Genomic DNA, 18,349 nt, shown 5'->3' with positions numbered 1-18,349 from the left:
CGCAACTTCTAGATCATGCTTTTACGGAACAGGAAGAGAAGCACTCACAGTAAGAGAAATACAAATTAAACCTATACTGAGATACATTTCTCACCTATCAGATTGGCAAAAATCAAAAGTTTGAAGCACACTCTGTTGGTGAAAGTATGTGGAAACAGGTATTCTCATACATTACCGGTGGGAATATAAAATTACACAACCCCTATGATAGGAAATTGGGGGATGTCTTTTACAATGATGACATTTCATTAATCCTTTGACCTAAGAGTAATCTCATTCCTAGGAATTCACCCTCAAGATAAACCTGCAACAACATGTGAAAAATACATATTCACAAGGTTATTCATTGTGGCATTATTTGTAATTGCAAAATATTGGCCAACTACATAAATGCTCATACGTATATAGGAAACCAGTGCAGGAAACTGTGGTCCACCCACACAATAGAGTACTCGATGCTGTTTAAAAAAAGTGAGGACGATCTCTGTGAATTTACATGGAGTGGTTTCCAAGATATATTGGTAAGCTTCTTAAGTACAAAGGAGTATATACAGCATGCACACATTTGTGTAAGAAGGAGGAAATGAAAGAATGGAGTAGAAAAAATAGGAGGTGGGAGAGTAACGCTACTTTGAGTTTACCTTTTTATATAATTTTGACTTTAGATACTTCTCAATGTTTTACATCTTCTAAAATTAAATAAGTCAAGAAGAATGGGGGGAAAACGAATCAAACTATTTTCAAATTAATAATAATATAATAATAATTAATCCAAGTAACTTTTAAACACAGTACTTTCTATACCTTTGGTCAATAGATAAAAAACGCTTTAAAGAACTCTTAAGCTCTACTGTGGTGGCCACAGTAGACCTCCTTTCAAGACAACCTGCTGTGGGAGCGGCTGACAGAAGGTCTCCGGCTCCCGCACCCTCGGATCCGCCGCGGCATGAATGCCATGACCATGGCCACGTGTGCCTAAGCTGCTCTCGGCCAGTGCACAAGCATGACAAAGCTACTGGGCCACTCCTGCCCGAGGCAGGTCTCCTCTAACAAGTAACCTCTGCTGGGGACGTCCCCATCATCGTCCCAGCCGAGGCTCTCAGACTGAACTGCTGTCTGACCTCTGCCCACCTATTCCTCTTTTCACAGACCTGCACTGCAATCTAAAGGTTTTCCCTGCCTTTTCCTGCTCTATTCCCTTCAGCCGTCACAGGCATTTCCTGAGTCAATCTCTTGCATATCTAATCCTATTTTGGCTACTGCTTCTTGCAGGATCTGGGCTGACACAACTTAGTAGGTTTGCTGTTTATAATGGGATGAATGTAGCAATTCTGAAGTCTTTGTGTATGTACTGCAGGTTTAACTAAATCAGTAAATATATCGGTATAGTTGGGAATCAGCATTCTAACTGCAGGAAAAAAAGAAACAAATATGGAATGAGGGAAGCAGGAAGAACTGTATGTGTGTGTGTGATATTTGTAGGAAATGTACATAGGAGATAGATATAAATAGATATAGTGTGGACATAGTGTGCATATGTGTGTATGATTATATATACATCTTCTAGCTTTGTCCACTGAGGAGATCAAGGAGCAGCAATGCCCCATTAGCAATGAGAACATCTAACGCCCAGGTGTTGGTGTCTAAATTCCATTAAAAGGAACCAGGTAAAAACACATGCTACACAGAGACACGTATGTGATGTTCGCAGCAGCATTTGTCATAAAGGCCAAAAATCCAAACATTTTTATCCAAATATCTATCAATTAATGAATTTTTAATGTAGCGTATCCATACAATAAAATACTAACCAGTAGTAAAAATGAATGAACTACCGATACATTCTACAAAATGGATGACTCTCAAACACTATGCTAAGTAAAATAAACCTACTACTCATTGTATGATTCCATTTGTTTGAGTAGTCCAGACAGGCAAATTTAAAGAGACGGAAGTCAGTGGCCACCTAGAACTAAAGGTAGGTGTGGGTAGGTGTGCAAGTGATCAAGAGGGAAATTTCTGAAACTTGGAAATGTTCTAAAAATGGATTGTGGTAACGGTTGCACAACTTGCCAAACTAGGGGAACTGTCTCCTAATTAGTTCTGCAGCTTCACGTCCTGGTGCTTCCTTTCATGCATCTTAAATTACACCTTATGAGTCCCTATGGAGCCTCACACTCCCAAGCCTATGGTTAGGTTACTCCTTCTGTGTGACAGGGCTTTCCTCCCCGTCTCCACCTATGACAGCATCACTCATTCTCCATGGTCCAGAACAAATGTCACTCCTTCTGTCATGCCAGAGTCAATCCCGTTCTTTCATGCATTCTCATTAAACATTCTTTGCACAGCCCTGAGAACACGCTGCACTCTAATTCTTCCAGCTCTGTCTGCACATGGCTGTCCCATCACCATCGGACCAGGCTCCTCAGGGAAAGGGATCAGGTCTTACTCTTCTTCAGCACCTAGCAAAGTGTCAGGCACATCAGTAGCATTTGGCAGATGAATGGATGAATGAAGGAAGCTATGGAGAACAAGACACACTGAAATGAATGGAAAAGATATCAGCTGTTCTAAGTAACAGATGAGCCAGTTGTGGGAAAGCAATTAAAAAACAACTACAAACACTGGCCAAGGTTCTAGACAGTACTGATATTAAATGCTCAGCTTGGAGTAAGATTCTGGGAAGATGCAGACTAGGAACCACCAGGAATCTGTCTCCCCACCTAGACAATAAGTGCACTGGCAGAATCTGTCTAACGGAACTATTCTGGAACTCTAGCATCTGTTGAAGTCATGCAACTTCCAGGAGAACGTATGGATGGTAAATTGCAGTTGATTTCACCCAATCTAACCAATTTTATTCAACATATCAATGGAAGTTGTAGCCAGAGCAATTAGGCAAGAAAAAGAAATGAAAGATATCCAAGTCGGAAAGGAAGATGTAAAACTATCTCCTTGCAGATGACATGATCTTACATGTAGAAAACCCTGAAGATTCCACAAAAATAAAACCTGTTAGAACTAACAAGTGAATTCAGCAAAGTAGCAGAATAAAAGTCAACACACAAAAATCGGGTACATTTCTATACACAAACAATGAACAATCTGAAAAACAAATTACAAAAACAATTCCATTGACAATAGCATCAAAAAGGAATAAAATACTTAGGAATTAACTTAACCAAGAAGGCAAAAGACTTGCACAACAAAAACTACAAAACATTTCGGAAAGAAATTAAAGATGAGAGAAATGAATGGAAACACATCCTGTGTTCATGGATCAGATGACTTAATATTGCTAAAATGTCAATACTACCCAAAGCAATCTACAGATTTAATCCAATACTCGTCAAAATCTTAATGATGTTTTATTAGAGAAAGAGAAAAACCCATCCTAAAATTCATATGGAATCTCAAGGGACTCCAAATAGCCAAAATAATCTTGAAAAAGAAGAACAAAACTGGAGGACTGAGACTTACTAATTTCGAAACTTACTACAAAGCCACAGTAATCAAAATAGTCTAAAATTGGCATAAAGACAGACACATGGACAAATGGAATAGAATAGAGAGCCCAGAAATAAATCCTCATATATATGGTCAAGTGATTTTTGATAAGGATGCCTTGACCACACGATGGGGAAAGCACAGTCTTTTCAACAAATGGTGCTGGGAAAACTGGATATCCACATGTAAAAGAATGAAGTTGGACCCTTACCTAATACCAAACACAAAAATTAACTCAAAATGGATCAAGAACCTATATGTAAGACGCAAGACAATAAAACTCTTAGAAGAAAACATAGGGCAAAAGCTTCACGACATTGGATTTGGCAATGATTCCTTGGATATAACACCAAAGGCACAGGTAACAAAGTTAAAAATAGGCAAACTAGACTTCATAAAACTTTTTAAATTCTGTACATCAAAAGACACTATCCACAGAGTAAAAAGGTAACCCACAGAATGGGAGAAAATATTTGCAAAACACATATCTGATAAGGATTTAATATTCAGAATATATAGAGAACTCCTAAAACTCAACAACAACAAAAACATAAATGGAAACATAAATGTAAAAATGGGCAAAGGACTTCAACAGATATTTCTCCAAGGAAGATACATAAATGGCCAATAAGCACATGAAAAGATTCTCAATATCAAAAATTAGGAGGGAAATGCAAATCAAAACTACAATGAGGTATCACCCCACATCCATTAGGATGACTATTAATCAGGGGGAAAAAAAAGACAGAAAACAACAAGCCTTGGCAAGGATATAGAGAAATTGGAACCCTTGCACACTGTCGGCATGAATGTAAAATGGTGCCATCACTGCGGAAACCAGTATGGCAGTTCCACAAACAATTTAGGATAAAATCATCATATGATCCAGATGTTCTACTTGTGGGTATATATCCCAAAGAACTGAAAGCAGGATCCTGAAGAGCTATGTGTACACCCATGGTCAGAGCAGCATTATTCACTATAGCCAAAATGTGGAAGAAAACCAAGTGTCCATCGGCAGATGAATGGATAAGCAAAAACGGTATATACATACAATGCAATATTAGCCTTAAAAAGGAAGGAAATTCGGTAATGTGCTACAGCTGGATGAACCTTGAGGCCATCATGCCAAGTGATATAAGCCAGTCACAAAAAGACAAACACTGCATAAGTCCACTTATGTGAGGTCCTTAGAGTAGTCAAATTCATAAAGACAGAAATTGTAATGGTGGTTGCCAGGGACTGGAGGGGAGGGGAGAATGGGCAGTTATTGTTCATATTAGGTGTAGAGTTTCCGTTCTGCAAGATGAAAAGTGTTCTGGGAATGGATGGAAGTGAGGGTTGCACAACAACATAATTATATTTAATACCACTGAACTGTACACTTAGACGTGGTTAAGATGGTAAACTTTATTTCATGTGTATCTGACTGCAATTTTAAAACCCTACAAAATAATAACTATGTATAGAGGAGAACAGTTATGAAGATGCCCCATCTCTTACCTTCATCAAGCAGCCAGCAAACACAAGGAAGCCTTCTGAATGCAGATGCTTGGCCAAGGAGAACCCGAAGCCAGAGTCACAGCCCGTGACCAGGACAGCTTTGCTGCCAACCTGTTTTAAAAGGTCAGACCCCATGTTAGGAACCCAGGATCCTGAGGGCTGAATAACCAGGCCTCCTCTGGGCAGTGAAAATTTGGGCTTCCTGAGCGGACCAGGCCTGGCCCTCCCCATCTGTCTCCTGCTGTTAGGAGAAGCACCATGGTATAGTAGAAATGCCCAGACTCAGAATCGAGAGACCAGGTTCTAACCCAGTCTCTGCCATCAACTAGAAATGTGGCCTGGGGAAGACAGCTCCTCTTTCTGGACCTCAGTTTCCTCATCTACAATCACCCTCATCACCGTCATCTTCACCACCAAGTACTGAGTACTTACCACATGCAAGGCGCTGCACGTGCATTATTTTAATTCTCACAGTAACTCCATTTAATAAATATGATTACTATATCGTGCTGCACGTGAGGAAATAAGACATTTTTAAATGCCCAACGTAATGAGCGATAGAGCTGGACTGAAACCAGGGCTGAGAGGCTTCGGAGTCTAAACTCCTAACCCTTAACTTCGTTTGATGGGGCAGAGGGATGTTCAGCAAGTGAGAGAGAGGCTCCAAGTGCCCAGAAGCACCGAAGCCCTTACTCTGAGGGTGGTCCAGGGCCTGGGAGCCCAGGGAGGAGGGCTCTGACCACCAGCTGGTTCCCAGGTAGCCAGGCTGCCACTCACCGGGTCCACGGAAGCCGCATAAGTCCGACGGCCGACAGGGATGGAGGAGGCGGAGTAAAACAGCAGTGAGCGTCTACGAGAGGGAAGAAAGACACGAGCAGAGGCTGTGGACGTACCAGACTTTGTTCTGGGGTGGAAGCAACTCAGCAGACCCTCAGGCAACAGTGAGCAGCCCACGGCTCCCACCCCAGCCCCTGAGGACAACCTTGCTGGTACCGCTGAGGAGGAGGGCCTGTCTCCTCCAGAGTTACGAGTCTGGGGGAAAGTGGGCCGGCAGTTGCAGTGGACATTTTTGCCACTGCGTCGGAAGAGCCTTCCAGCGATAGACCTTTGTTAACAAAGCCTTCTGCAAATTCCCTCAGGTTTTATGCGGCTTCCTGATAGTTTTTTATCTTGAAGTAATTCAAGAGTCACATGAAGTTACGACATAATACAGAGAGATGCCCTGTACTCTAACACAAAATCACAAAACTCTAGCACAATATCACAACCAGGATTTTAACATATGCAGTGAAAATCCAGGACAGCTCCATCACAAGGGTCCTTTGCATTATCCTTTTATAGCCACACCCACTCCCCACGTCCTGTCACCACTAATCTGTTCTCCACCTCTGTATTTCTGTCATTTCAAGAATGGAAACATACAGTATTAACCTTTTGGGATTGGCTTTTTTCATGCAACATAATTCTCTAGAGATCATCCGATTGTCTGTTGTCACACGTACCAATAATTTGTTCCTTTTTACTGCTAAATTATATTCCATGGTATCATGTCCTGCAGTTTGTTTACCCATTCACCTATTAAAGGTCATCTGGGTTGTTTCCAGTTTAGGGCTATTACAAATAAGGCTGCTAGGAACTTTCCTGAACAGGCTTTGTGTGAACCTGTTTTCCTCTTGGGTAAATGCCCAGGAGAGCAATTGCTGGGTCAAACGGTAGTTGCATGTGTAGTTAAGAAACTTTCGAACTGTGCTCCAGAGTGGCTGTAGCCTTCTACATTCCCTGCAGTGTGTACCAGTGATCCGGTTTCTCTATATCCTCGCTAGCATTTGGTAGTATCACTATTTTCTATTTTAACCACGCGGTAACTGTGTAAATATAGCCACTGTGGTCTTAATTTGCGTTTCTCTAATGGCTAATGACGTGGAACATCTTTTCATGTGCTTATTTGCCATCAGTATATCCCCTTGATAAAAATGTCTCTTTATGTCTTTTGTGCATATTCTAATTGGATGGTTCTTTTACTGCTGAGTTTTGGGAGTTCTTTATATGCTCTGATGCTAGTTCTTTGTTGCATATGTGGTATGCAAATATTTTCTCCTAGTCCATAATTTGTCTTTTCACCCCCTTCATAGGCTCTTATGCAGGGAAACAGTGTTTCATTTTGATGAGGACTGAGTTTTCAATTTTCCCTTTTGTGGATCAATCATGCTTTAGTGTCAAGTTCCAGAACTCTTCACCTATGTCCCAACCCACAGATTTTCTATTTTTTTCTAAAAGTTTTATAGTCTTGTTTTATAATTGAAGTCCATGATCCATTGTGAGTTAACCTGTGTATAAAATGTGAAACTTAGGTCAAAGTTGGTTGCTGTTGTTCTGGCCGAGGAATAGCCATGGTCCAGCACCATTTTTTGAAAATGTTATCTTTCGTCCACTGAACTGCTTTTGCACTTTTGTCAAATGTCAGTGGGATCTGTGTAGGTCTACTTCTGGATTCTCTGCTTCACTGAGCTATGCACTCCCACCTTATTTTTTTCAAAATTGTTTTTTAATTGATTTATTCATTTATTTATTTATTTATTGGCTGCATTGGGTCTTTGCTGCTGCACACGGGCTTTCTCTAGTTGCGGTGAGCGGGGGCGACTCTTCATTGTGGTGTGCGGGCTCCTCACTGCCGTGGCTTCACTTGTTGCGGAGCACAGGCTCTAGGTGCATGAGCTTCAGTAGTTGCGGCACACAGGCTCAATAGTTGTGGCGCACGGGCTTCGCTGCTCCGCGGCATGTGGGATCTTCCTGGAGCAGGGATCGAATCCATGTCCCCTGCTTTGGCAGGCAGATTCTTAACCACTGCACCACCTAGGCAGTCCCTCAAAATTGCTTTTGCTATTCTTTTTCCCTTGCCTTCTCATATAAATTTTAGAACAATCTTGTCTTTGTCTATAAAAATCTGACTGGGATTTTGACAGAAATTGTGCTAAACTTGTATATCAATTTAGTGAAAGTCAATATCTTTACTTTTTTGAGTCTTTCAATCCCTGAACATACTGTGGGTCTCCATTTATTTAGATCTTTGATTTCTTTCATCAGCACTGCATAGGTTTCAATGTGCAAATCCTGTATAATTTGTTGTATTATACCTAAGTAATTCATTCTTTTGGGCAATTGTAAATGGTATTATTTTAGATTTTCACACCCACAAGTTCATTGCTAGGATGTAGACATATACTGACTTTATGTTATCTTGTATCCTGTGCCCTACCGACCTCACTTATTACCTTTAGGGGTGCTTTGTGGATCCCTTGGGATTTTCTACGTAGTCAGTCATGTAATCTGCAAATAGGAACAGTTTTATTTCTTCTTTCACAATCTGTATGACTTTTATTTCCTCTTCTTGCTTTACTGCCCTTCCTTATTGCACGACGGCTAATCAGTGGTGAGAGCAGACATCCTTGCCTTGCTCGCCATCTTAGGGGGAAGGCATTCAGTCTCTCACCAGGACATATAACATTAGCCGCAGGGTTTCTGTAGGTCCTCTTTATCAAGTTTAGGAAGTTTCCTTCTATGCCTATTTTTCTGAGAGTTTTTATCACAAATGAGTGTTAAATTTTGCTTTTTCTGCAATAACAGATTCATGTGATTTTTCTTTTTTGGCTTTGAATCTGGTGAGTTATCATTAATTGATTTTCAACAATGAACCATCTTTGCCTCCCTGGAACAAATCCACTTTTTCATGGTTTATAATTCTTTTTATATAGCGCTGAATTCTACTGGCTAATATTTTAAGAATTTTTGCGTCTATATGCATGAGGGGTACTGGTCCCCAGTTCTCTGTTTTGTATGGTCTTTGTCTGGTTTTGGAATCAGCTAATACTAGCTTCATAAGAAAAACTGAAAGGTGTTACTGCCGAGTGTGGGCTGGGAGTTCCGGCTCCCCACTGGGTCTCCCCCAGCACCTCCCTGGCTGCGCGGGGCTGGCGCGCCGCGTCCCTGCTGACAGGTGGCGGGAGTCCTGACTCTCCCTCTCCACCAGGTGTCCTCTGACCCTCCCCCCCCCTCCAAGCAGGCCGGGGGGCTTATTACCGCTGGGTGAGCATGCACATCCTGGCCCCTCCTTGGCCTTCTCCCACGCGGCCTCTGGTGGGGGTATGGTCACCACCCCCAAAACTAGGTACATTATCTAAACATAATCCTTATCTAAAAATAATCACTGTTTACCATAACCCCAGGATTTGCTGTATAAAAAGGACACGGTGCACATGGCAGAACTGTGGCCCCTGCCATCCCTTCGCACTATTTGATGTTTTAAAAAGTAACAAAAAGGTCACAGGCAAGAAAAAAAAATTGTTTCAGACTGATGTGTTGCCAGATTTTCTCTAACCCACCTCCCCATATTCAAATACTTCCACGCTAGCTTGACTCTCTCTGGGTGTAAGACACCAGGCTCTCTCGCTCTCACCCAGCTGCCAACGGCATGTTTCTGCTTCTCCAGAGAGGATCGGGCTCGGCCGTCCACACCTGACCCCCAAGGGGCAGGACCCTGACAAGGCAAGTGAGTCAGGCCACGAGCACTGCTGGGAGCTCCAGCCGACACAGGAGCGCCGCCCTGGGCGCGGCTCCGCTGCTCAGGCTCTCCCTCTCGGCCTCCGTGGGGAGGGCCTCATCCCGCCCTCACCTCTCCTCTCACTCTGCAGCGCCTGCAGGTGCCCTGGGGGGCCTGGCTCGGGGCTGCTTGTCAACGTGGAGGAAGTCCTCAGCACCTCACTTCTCTAACTTTAGTTACCAAGCACCTGGGAAGCTTGTTCAATGCAGGTTCCCGGGTCCCTGGCGGACATTCTGATTCCTAGGGGGGCGTGGGCCCTGGGGGCCCTGGTAATGTGCATATCTAACCAGCACCTGATTCTAGCACAGGCGGCCCGGGAAAGGCCTAGCTGATGCAGGTCCAGAGCCGCTGTTCTCAGGTGCGCCTCCCCGGTTATTAGAATCACCTGGGAGGACGAGCACGCTTACGCGCTTACATTGTTAAAAGAGTTCTTACCATTCGGTGATACCTAAACATTTACAAATCCACATGATGTCCAGGATCTGCTTTGAAATAACACAGTAGAGGGAGGAGGAGGAAAGTCGGGGGTGGGGGGGGGAACGTGGACGAAACAAGACTGGCTGTGAGCGGATAACTGCTGAAGCCCAGGGAGCAATACACGACTTCCTACTGTCTACGACTGAAATTCTTCCCAAGATAGTGGAAGAAGAACTAAGGAACCAAAGGAGCTTTTTCAACTATTCCCAAGGTTGGCCTCACCCCTCGTGAACGCACTCCAAGTTCCCAGGAGTGGGGCACAGGCATTTTTCCCCCAAGGCGCTCTACGTGATTCTAGCCTGCAACGACAGCTCATACCTGCTGCCTTAGGAAAAGAGAAAAAGGACCTCTTCCCCGTGGGGTTTCCTTTTCAAGCCTCTGGACTGCCAAGGTCCTAACATCTCTGGGTACAACATCAGCTCTAGGCCACAGGCCAGCTCAGGCAAGGCGGACACTACTGTTTGCCACCAATATCTATTCTCATCTGCCTCGCTACCAAAACATTGTCTGGGGTAGCCACGTGCCCAACTCTTTCCCGACTATCGCCCACCCAGCAATCACGTGACCCACCCTGGCCCACACCGGGCAAGCAGAAGTCTGCCACGGGAGAGTTTTGCTCTCTGACGCAGGGCCAGCTCCTCCCTTCCTCCGTGTTGCTTTGCGTCTTCCTGCCTAGACTGAGGCTGGAGGGGGCGGAGCACCATGGCATCCCGAGGGGAGAGCCGCCGTCAGGACGACAGAGCGGAAAGATACAAGAAGCCTGAGTCCACTGATGCCTCTGCAGCCCTGGCCTTCTGGACGTCTCTGCCCTTCTTAGTGTGATGCGGTCCTGATACACGGGCTTATCAAGGCTAAGAATACACTACCCCTACGGGATGAAGTCCAAGCCCCATAAAAAAAACAGTGTGCGTCCAGGGAACTAGACTCAATATTTTGTAATAACCTATCAGGGAAGAGAATTGGAAAACTATAGATACAAATGTGTGCTTAACTGAATCACTTTGCGGCACACCTGAAACTAACATTGTGAATCAACGACACTTCAATAAAAATTAAAAAAAAAAACTAAAAAGCATAAACCTCAGAAAAAAATTAAAAAATAAAATATGAAGCACTGTATACTTAAAGGATATAATTCGTTTGTTGCGTATTTAGGGAACAGAACTGTTCACCTTTCTGCAGCACGATGGAGGCGGGCACGGAAACGTACCGCGTAGATCTCCCTTCAGTAGGAGGCTGGGAGGGGTGTGCTCTGCAGGCAGCCTCCAGGGTCAGCCCCTCCCGCAGGGTCAGCCTCAGCTGCTGAGAGCTGGCCAGGCCCAGGCAGGCGTCACTGCGGCCGAGCAGGATGCCAGCGTACGGTCTCAGCCACCTCGGCCTCAACTCTGACAGGCGACGCTCACTGCAGAGCTCCGCGCCAGGCTGGCCAAGGCTGTGTGGGATCTGCACGTCATTCAGCTCTTCCCTCTGCCCAGTCGTGCCTTCTCCCCATGTCCTTCGTGAGTTGATCCTTAGTAAGCACCCTGCACCTCTGACCTCCGTCTCACGGTGTATACTTCCGGAGAGCACAACCTGCGACAAGGATAATTTACTGAGAAAAAAGAATAGTATCCATTGTCCTGGAGGGTCTTGCGGTGGCAGCAAACGGCTCGTCAACCAAGCCACTTATCCTAACAGCTGGGCCAGCCTCACAGCGGGTACAGAGCAAGCTCAGGCTCGTCAGTAAACCTGCCGAGGGGTGAATCTTAAACACGCAGCCTCCAGATTCAGGGGAGGAGAGCTTGCTGCTCTCCATCCTAACCTAGATGTACAATCTAGCGGGTGGAGAAGGCGCAGTCTGGTCCTTCCCCGCGGGCCTGTGAAGACCCCAGAGCACGGGTGTCCAGGAACTTACGAGGCCGCACTTGAGGTGCCACCCCGTGCTGGCCACGGCATTACCGTTGGCTTATTTTCCAACCTTCCGGTCTGTGTCTCTATCCCGGTTGTTCCTTCCGTCACAAATCAGCAACGACGACCCGTTACCCAGCTTCCTGCTGAGAGCGGTCCGTCTGACAGCCTGCCTCTAACAAGATGGGTTAAGGAAGAACAAATGTCGGTGACACAAGTGCAGCCAGAGAGGAACGCGGCCTCACACAGCAACGTCTGTGAAAAACATTCAGTCTGATCGACCACGAATCACACGTGACGTGGCGGCCAAAAGAAGCTACGTGAGCCTAGGCTGGACAGGAAGAGGGAGGCAAGGGCCGCTCTCCTCTCTGCCCAGGTCAGGCTGCCTGGAGTATTACGCACCATGCCAGGCAGGCAGAGCCAGCTGGTGTGTGTAACCAGAATCCGGGAGGTAGTGTCCTGGGCGGGAAACGTGGCACCTGCTCTGGGGGGAGCCAGAGCCTTCAGAAATCCAAAATCTGAGGCCCGTGCAGAGCCAGTAAGCAGAGCAGGTGGCCAGATGTCAGGGCGGGGCGGCACCTGGCCACGCCTGGGGGGGTTTCATCGGGACAGGTGCTACGTGCATGCAGGGTGGGGGGGGGCACATCTCAGGAAGGAGCACAGGCCAAGGGGACATCACCCAGGTGGGAGACCTGGACGCTGAGTGGGAAAGTAGGGGCGGTGAGCGATGGGACACACGCAGGTGCAAGAAAAGGAGTCGGGGGCATCAGGGCGGCACCGTGTCCCCGGGGACAAGAGGTGAACGTGTTCACTATGAATACAGAAGGCAAACCCAGGAACAAGGGGTGGCATGTACAGAGGAGAGATTTCTGCCCGACATGAAGAGGGACTTTACAACAGCACTGTCCACAAAGACAGGAGAGCCGCTGTGAGAGCTACTGACCACCCCATGGCTGGAGACACTCAAGCAGAGGCTGTAAGGTCACTTGCTAAGGGTGCGATCAAAGGATCACCCACAGGCGGGGACGGGAGCACGCGGCCCTTTCCAACTGAGATTCAAGCACAGTGACCAGGCCGCCCGAAAACCTCCTGTCTGATCCAGGCACAGGGAGCACCCACCATTCCACGCACACTCACACGTCTGAGTCTCCGTCCCTGACCTCTGCCCACAGTTTTTCCTGGAGGACAGCTAATGCACTCTGACTCAGCTCTGCCCCTGACCACCCTGTGCCCAACCCCCTTAGCCTAACCACGTGATTTCTTCCTGAAGACTCGGAATCTCCTGGGACAGCCTTTCTTTCCCCTCAGATGAGCCAGAAGCTTGACTAATGCCTCACTTCCCTTTAATATTTTAAAATAAAGTGTTGAATATTTCATGTAATTTGTTGAATACTGTATTAAAGTGACAAATAGAATGTCTGCCTGGGTACAGAATGGTTGTTATCACTCCCTTTAATTTGAGGATAAAATCTTTGTAGACGTATTTAAACTTACTTTGGGATTATTTTCTCCTCCGTAAGAAAATCTCCAGAAATCCCTGAAAGCCACTTTTGAGACAGATTTTATCATTTCTATGAATCATTCACTGAAAAAAATTACAGCAAATCACCTTCTTTCAAAAGCCCTTTAACAGAACCAAGCTCCATTCCCTCTTTGATGGAACGTTGACTCTTCTTATATGGTGTCCTCTAGTAGCTGGAGCCTCACCTCCAACCAAGCTTTTGTATCCCATGGAAATGCTTTTAAGCAAACGCTGCTAAAAACCTAAATGCATGTTCTTCTAAATATATTTATTGGCATACAAAATAACCATCAATTTTCCAGCTGCTGGGACTTTGAATGTAACTTGCCACTTGATTTCACTTCTCTCAAATATAAAAGAAAGGAAAAGGCATTATTTTTTCCTTGCTCTGGCTGCAAAAGAAAATGAGGTAGCAGAGCACACTAAATCCCCTTGGGAAAGGCAATTTCCAGAAGCTCTCAGAGAAGAGTTGCTTGTTTAACTTGTACTTAATGTTTTCTCTGACTCACCCTGTTCCATGAAGTCTTGTGACATTTCAGTTAACTGGTTTCATGGGTGAGATTTTAAAAGAGCCATTATCCCATTATCCAGGCGATCAAAGTAATGAGATAAGTGGCTCCTCATGTGATGCACCAAGAAGGGCATCGCGTCCCCTGGGTGGGATTGCGTGCAAACCCGGATCTAAACATGAGGACATCTCACAACCCACGCGGAGAGACATTCTTCCACGGTGTCAAGGTCAAGAACCACAAAGACTGAGGAACCCCCGCCCCCGATAGGAAGAGTGTAAGGAGACATGACAGCTAAACGCACTGAGGACCCTGGCTTGCATCCTGGACGAGGAAAACGTCCATTTGTGGACCATCTGGTGAAATTTGAATCAAGTCTACAGATCAGTTAATAGTATCGTATTAGTGGTAATTTCCTGGTTTTGATAATTGCACCATGGTTTTGTAAGATGTTAACATCTGGGGAAGTTAGGCAAAGGGGATACGGGACACTTTTGTATTACTTTTGCAACTTTTGTATAAGTGCAGAGTTACTTCAAAATAAAAAGCTAAAAAAAATATCTGGTGAAAGATATTGTTCTGTGCCTCGTGTGCCACGGGCAGGTCTCTGTCTTCCGAGGACACCTTTGAGTGTCCTCTGGGGGTAGATGGCCGGTACTGAGAGACACCTTTGAGAGTCAAGCCTTATTAGCTGTGAAGAGCTCTGCTTTGCCCAGAACGTGTAACGCTCAAGGCCACCTCCACCCTTCATTTTCTTACCTTGTTGCATCCTCTCTATTAGAGAAACGCGGGGTTTTCCTCAGGAGCTGTGAGAGGGGTCTGGAGAGGCGGGCAGTCAGCATTGCGGCCACAAGAGGCAGAACGGTCAGGCTCCCGCTGGTGGCTTCTGAAACACAAAATGCACCCTCAGCACTGCCTTGCTGCCTTCAGGGCTTTAGCCAGGAATGGCCTGTGGAAGTCAAACTGGGCTCTGTTCAACCCAGGTCCAGTCGTGGCACCAGGCAGCCCCCGCCTGCCACCTCCCTCTCCAGCTACAGCCTCACGTGACAGAGAGAGAGGCAGGAGGCCGGGGCATCTAGAAACCTGGCTTCTGGTTTTGGCGATGCCACCAGGTCACGGGGCAACCCTGGATGAGTCATCACCCATCTGTAGCAGGAGGAGGGTGGACCAGGCCAGCGACCCTCAAACCAGGCTGTGCGACAACCCCCGGGGTGCTCGGGGACCTGGCCCCTCAGGGATTCCAGCTCCACGAGCCCCATCCTCCTGTCTGTATTCCTATGTACAATGAAACATCCATCTCAACTGGCCCACATGCCCCCACAGGCAGCCTTCCCAGCCCCGAGCCAGGTATCTCTTGATTCAGCTCTCCTCCCTGCTCCACCCCACCACGCACAGCGTCCAGCTCTGCGCCTGAACTCACCAGTAACTCAACGCGTGGAGACTGAAGCTACAAAATGACACACTCTAATCAACCTAAATGAAAACACACACACACTCTCCCAGCACCCTACCACTCCCTTTCCAGGTTAAATCAATCTTGCTGCAACAAGGCCATGTATCACGTGGTGTCACCTTGCGTCTACGCAGCACGCAGCACGGTGACTAGCAGCGTGTTGTGAATTGTGGACCAGCGAACGCATTAGTGGCCCTCTTGTTCTGGCTAACTCCCTCTGGTGAGCCCTCCTGGCCTCAGGGAAGGACAGGCAGGTGGGGAGGGAGTTGAGCCAGGCACTCGCAGCCGGGGAAGCTGTTGCTCTCTTCTGGGTGAACAGTCCTAGTCTCTCTGCACACCTGCCTGGGGTTTGTTCTACGGCCCCTCTCAGGAACAAGGTTCCTCCCCTGCCATCTGGCTGCCACCCCTCACCTGAAAACCTGCCAAGGGTCTGCAGTAAGTTCCTTAACTAGCCAACAACCACAGCAGTCACTGCAGAAGGCAGGTGGAGGTGTTTCCTCTGCTGAATCTTCGGGAGAGGAAAACGAACAGGGCTCTTCTGTCATGTGATCCTTCCTGGACTGCGCAACAGGCTCTCGCTTCCGCTCCTGCCCCTGCTCACCACGCTGCAGCCAGAAAGATCCTTATGACACCAGCCAGGCTACGCGACTCCCCTGCCTAAAAGCCTCCTCTCTACACCTTTTTGGAGCAGGCCTCTGCCTCCGTGTCTACCCGGGACCACCCACCCCTGTGCTCACTGCTCTGTAGCCCCACGGACCTTCTGGATGTATACCAAGCTCTTTCTCGCCTCAGGGCCCTGGCCCTTGCTCTTCCTCACTCTAGATGGCTGAGTCTTTCTGACCCTTCTGACTTCAGAGAGGCTGCCCCAACCCCCAAGCAACACACAGGGGTTGCTCTCCGTAAGATCACTCCTCCATCCAAAATGCTCTTGTTTTGTTACTTTCTCTCCCCCTTCTAGATCATAAGCTCAGTGAGGCCAGGCACCTTGTCCATCTTAGTCACCACTGAATCCCCCATGCCTGGAAGGAACCTGACACAAAGGAGGCACTCAGGGAGTCCCAGCGGAGTGGGGCTGAGCTGTGTGCTCGAACCCCACCCTCACCCCGACACAGACTGGCCCTTCGTGGAGGCACAGGCCCATGGTGGGCTCAGATTCTTTAAGGGCGTGCCCCCCCACCAAGGACTACCAGCTGGCTAAGCACACACATCTCCACTTCCTCCCGCCAGGACTGGAATCTGAGGTCACCACCACTGGGTGATTTTAAATCCAGTTGTCTTTCAAGCCCTTTCCATCCCTTCTGCTCAATGCCTGTGGCAGAGAAATGCCTCAGTGTTATCTCCAAATAGAGAGCTGCCTTTAATTTTATTTTCCTTCGAGTCAGCAATATTTAAAAGCACTGGCGTCGTCAAAATAGCTTAAAGTGCATAAAAACTCAGCCCCTTTAATAAGGCACTGTTCTCTTATACAATAATGCAGTCTCTTATATACAACATGCTAGAATTTTAGATCTTTTTCTTCTACTTTTTTACATTTCTTAAATATATTGCTATTTTCACCCCAAATACAATGATATAGGCAGTGGAATTCCTGCACACTCTTCATTGTTATCGTAATGTCTTGTGCTGGGCTTTGGTCTCTGTAGATATTAGCTTCTCAAACTTGAAATGCCACTCACTTGCCTTTTGGTTTGGAAACAGAAATGGTTGTGGGAGATGGGTGCTGCAAGGGGACAGGCAGAGTCCCTGTGGGGTCGGGGGCCATCTCTTTAGCTTTGAATTCAATTAGCTGCTCCAGGGTGACCAAATTCATGAGATCACAAAATCAAGGTGCTTATGTATTACTCTGGAATCTGGGAGAAACTCTTCTAATCCTGAGAACACTTAGGTCCCCTCTCAAGGGCACCTCCTTTCCACTGTCAATGCAAAACCCATGTGTGGCCCATGGAAAGCACCCCCTCCCTAAAAACAAACAACAAACAAACAAAAAACTGCATGCATCCTTGTCTTGATGCTGGGCTCACTTGGCTGCATTCTGACAGGACTATCTTGCAGAAGACAGAGCTGGTTGCATTCCTTTGGGTCAGGGTCAAGGTCTCCCCTGCGAGTGGCAAGCATTCCCCGTACTGACATCCTCAGAAGAGGCAGGGCATCAGCAGCAAACAGGAATTCAGGAGGCAGGACTTAGGCAGGGAAGAAAACTCTTGAGTTTCTGGACACCAAGTCTGAATGGGCCTTGGTACTACCAAGTGGCAGAGGGAGGTCCTGTTTCACTGGGGAGGGCAAGCTGGGTTTAAGCTGAGAAGCATCTTGTGTAGGGACCCCCCACTAAGGCGCTCAAAGCCAGTAAGCTGTGTGAGACTCCAAGGTCTGACAACCAGCAGCCAGGTTCCAACATACTCTACCTGGCTGTTTTGTTTGGCCAGCCTGGTGCTTTAAAAGGCAATGTAACAAGGCAGCTACATCACGCTTGAACTCAATACAAAAGGTCTGCACTTACTATCGTAAGCTGACTCACCTCACCTCTGTCAACTGCCTGCACACCGTGGGCATCAGAGTCTGAGATCTCTCACCAGATGGATGTCGATTATCCTTTGGCTACTTCCCTTCTGATCATTTAGCATAATCTTGCCTGAAAGTACCAGCTCAGCTCAGCTACGCATATTAACTGCACAGTTAACGGGGGCTTCCTTGAGGCCAGGCAAAAAGGAAACCTGACAAGTTTTAAAGTTCTTATTCAAAAAAGATGCCTATTATTCCTTAGAGAGATAATTATTCTGAAACAAAAGTCTAAAGACATTATGCAGGATCATTAAATGATATTGTAGATGATGTTCTCACTACCATTTTATCATAAATGCAGAAGTGACTTTTATACAGCTGCCTTTAACAGGGAC

General features: G+C 46.6%; 1 protein-coding gene across 3 annotated transcripts in view; it reads right to left on the bottom strand.

Moving 5' to 3' along the window:
* The window catches only part of BDH1 (3-hydroxybutyrate dehydrogenase 1), a 37,332-nt gene that overhangs the window by 15,739 nt on the left and 3,244 nt on the right, over window positions 1-18,349 (bottom strand). For 2 of the 3 annotated variants that reach the window (XM_057737883.1, XM_057737882.1), the window contains exons 2-4: window positions 14,762-14,888; window positions 5,788-5,860; window positions 5,011-5,121 (exon numbers count right to left, since the gene is read on the bottom strand). In XM_057737883.1, coding sequence (XP_057593866.1) covers window positions 5,011-5,121; window positions 5,788-5,860; window positions 14,762-14,844 — 267 coding nt within the window. In that variant the 5' untranslated portion in view covers window positions 14,845-14,888. Of the gene's footprint in view, window positions 1-5,010; window positions 5,122-5,787; window positions 5,861-14,761; window positions 14,889-15,866; window positions 15,986-18,349 lie in introns of those variants that run through there. The other variant, XM_057737881.1, reaches the window with a different exon arrangement.

This window comes from Hippopotamus amphibius, chromosome 6 (genome assembly GCF_030028045.1).
Source record: "Hippopotamus amphibius kiboko isolate mHipAmp2 chromosome 6, mHipAmp2.hap2, whole genome shotgun sequence".
NCBI classification, from domain to species: Eukaryota; Metazoa; Chordata; class Mammalia; order Artiodactyla; family Hippopotamidae; genus Hippopotamus; species Hippopotamus amphibius.
The sequence above is the reverse complement of the archived record's forward strand: the minus strand, read 5'-3'. Positions and strand labels throughout refer to the sequence as shown.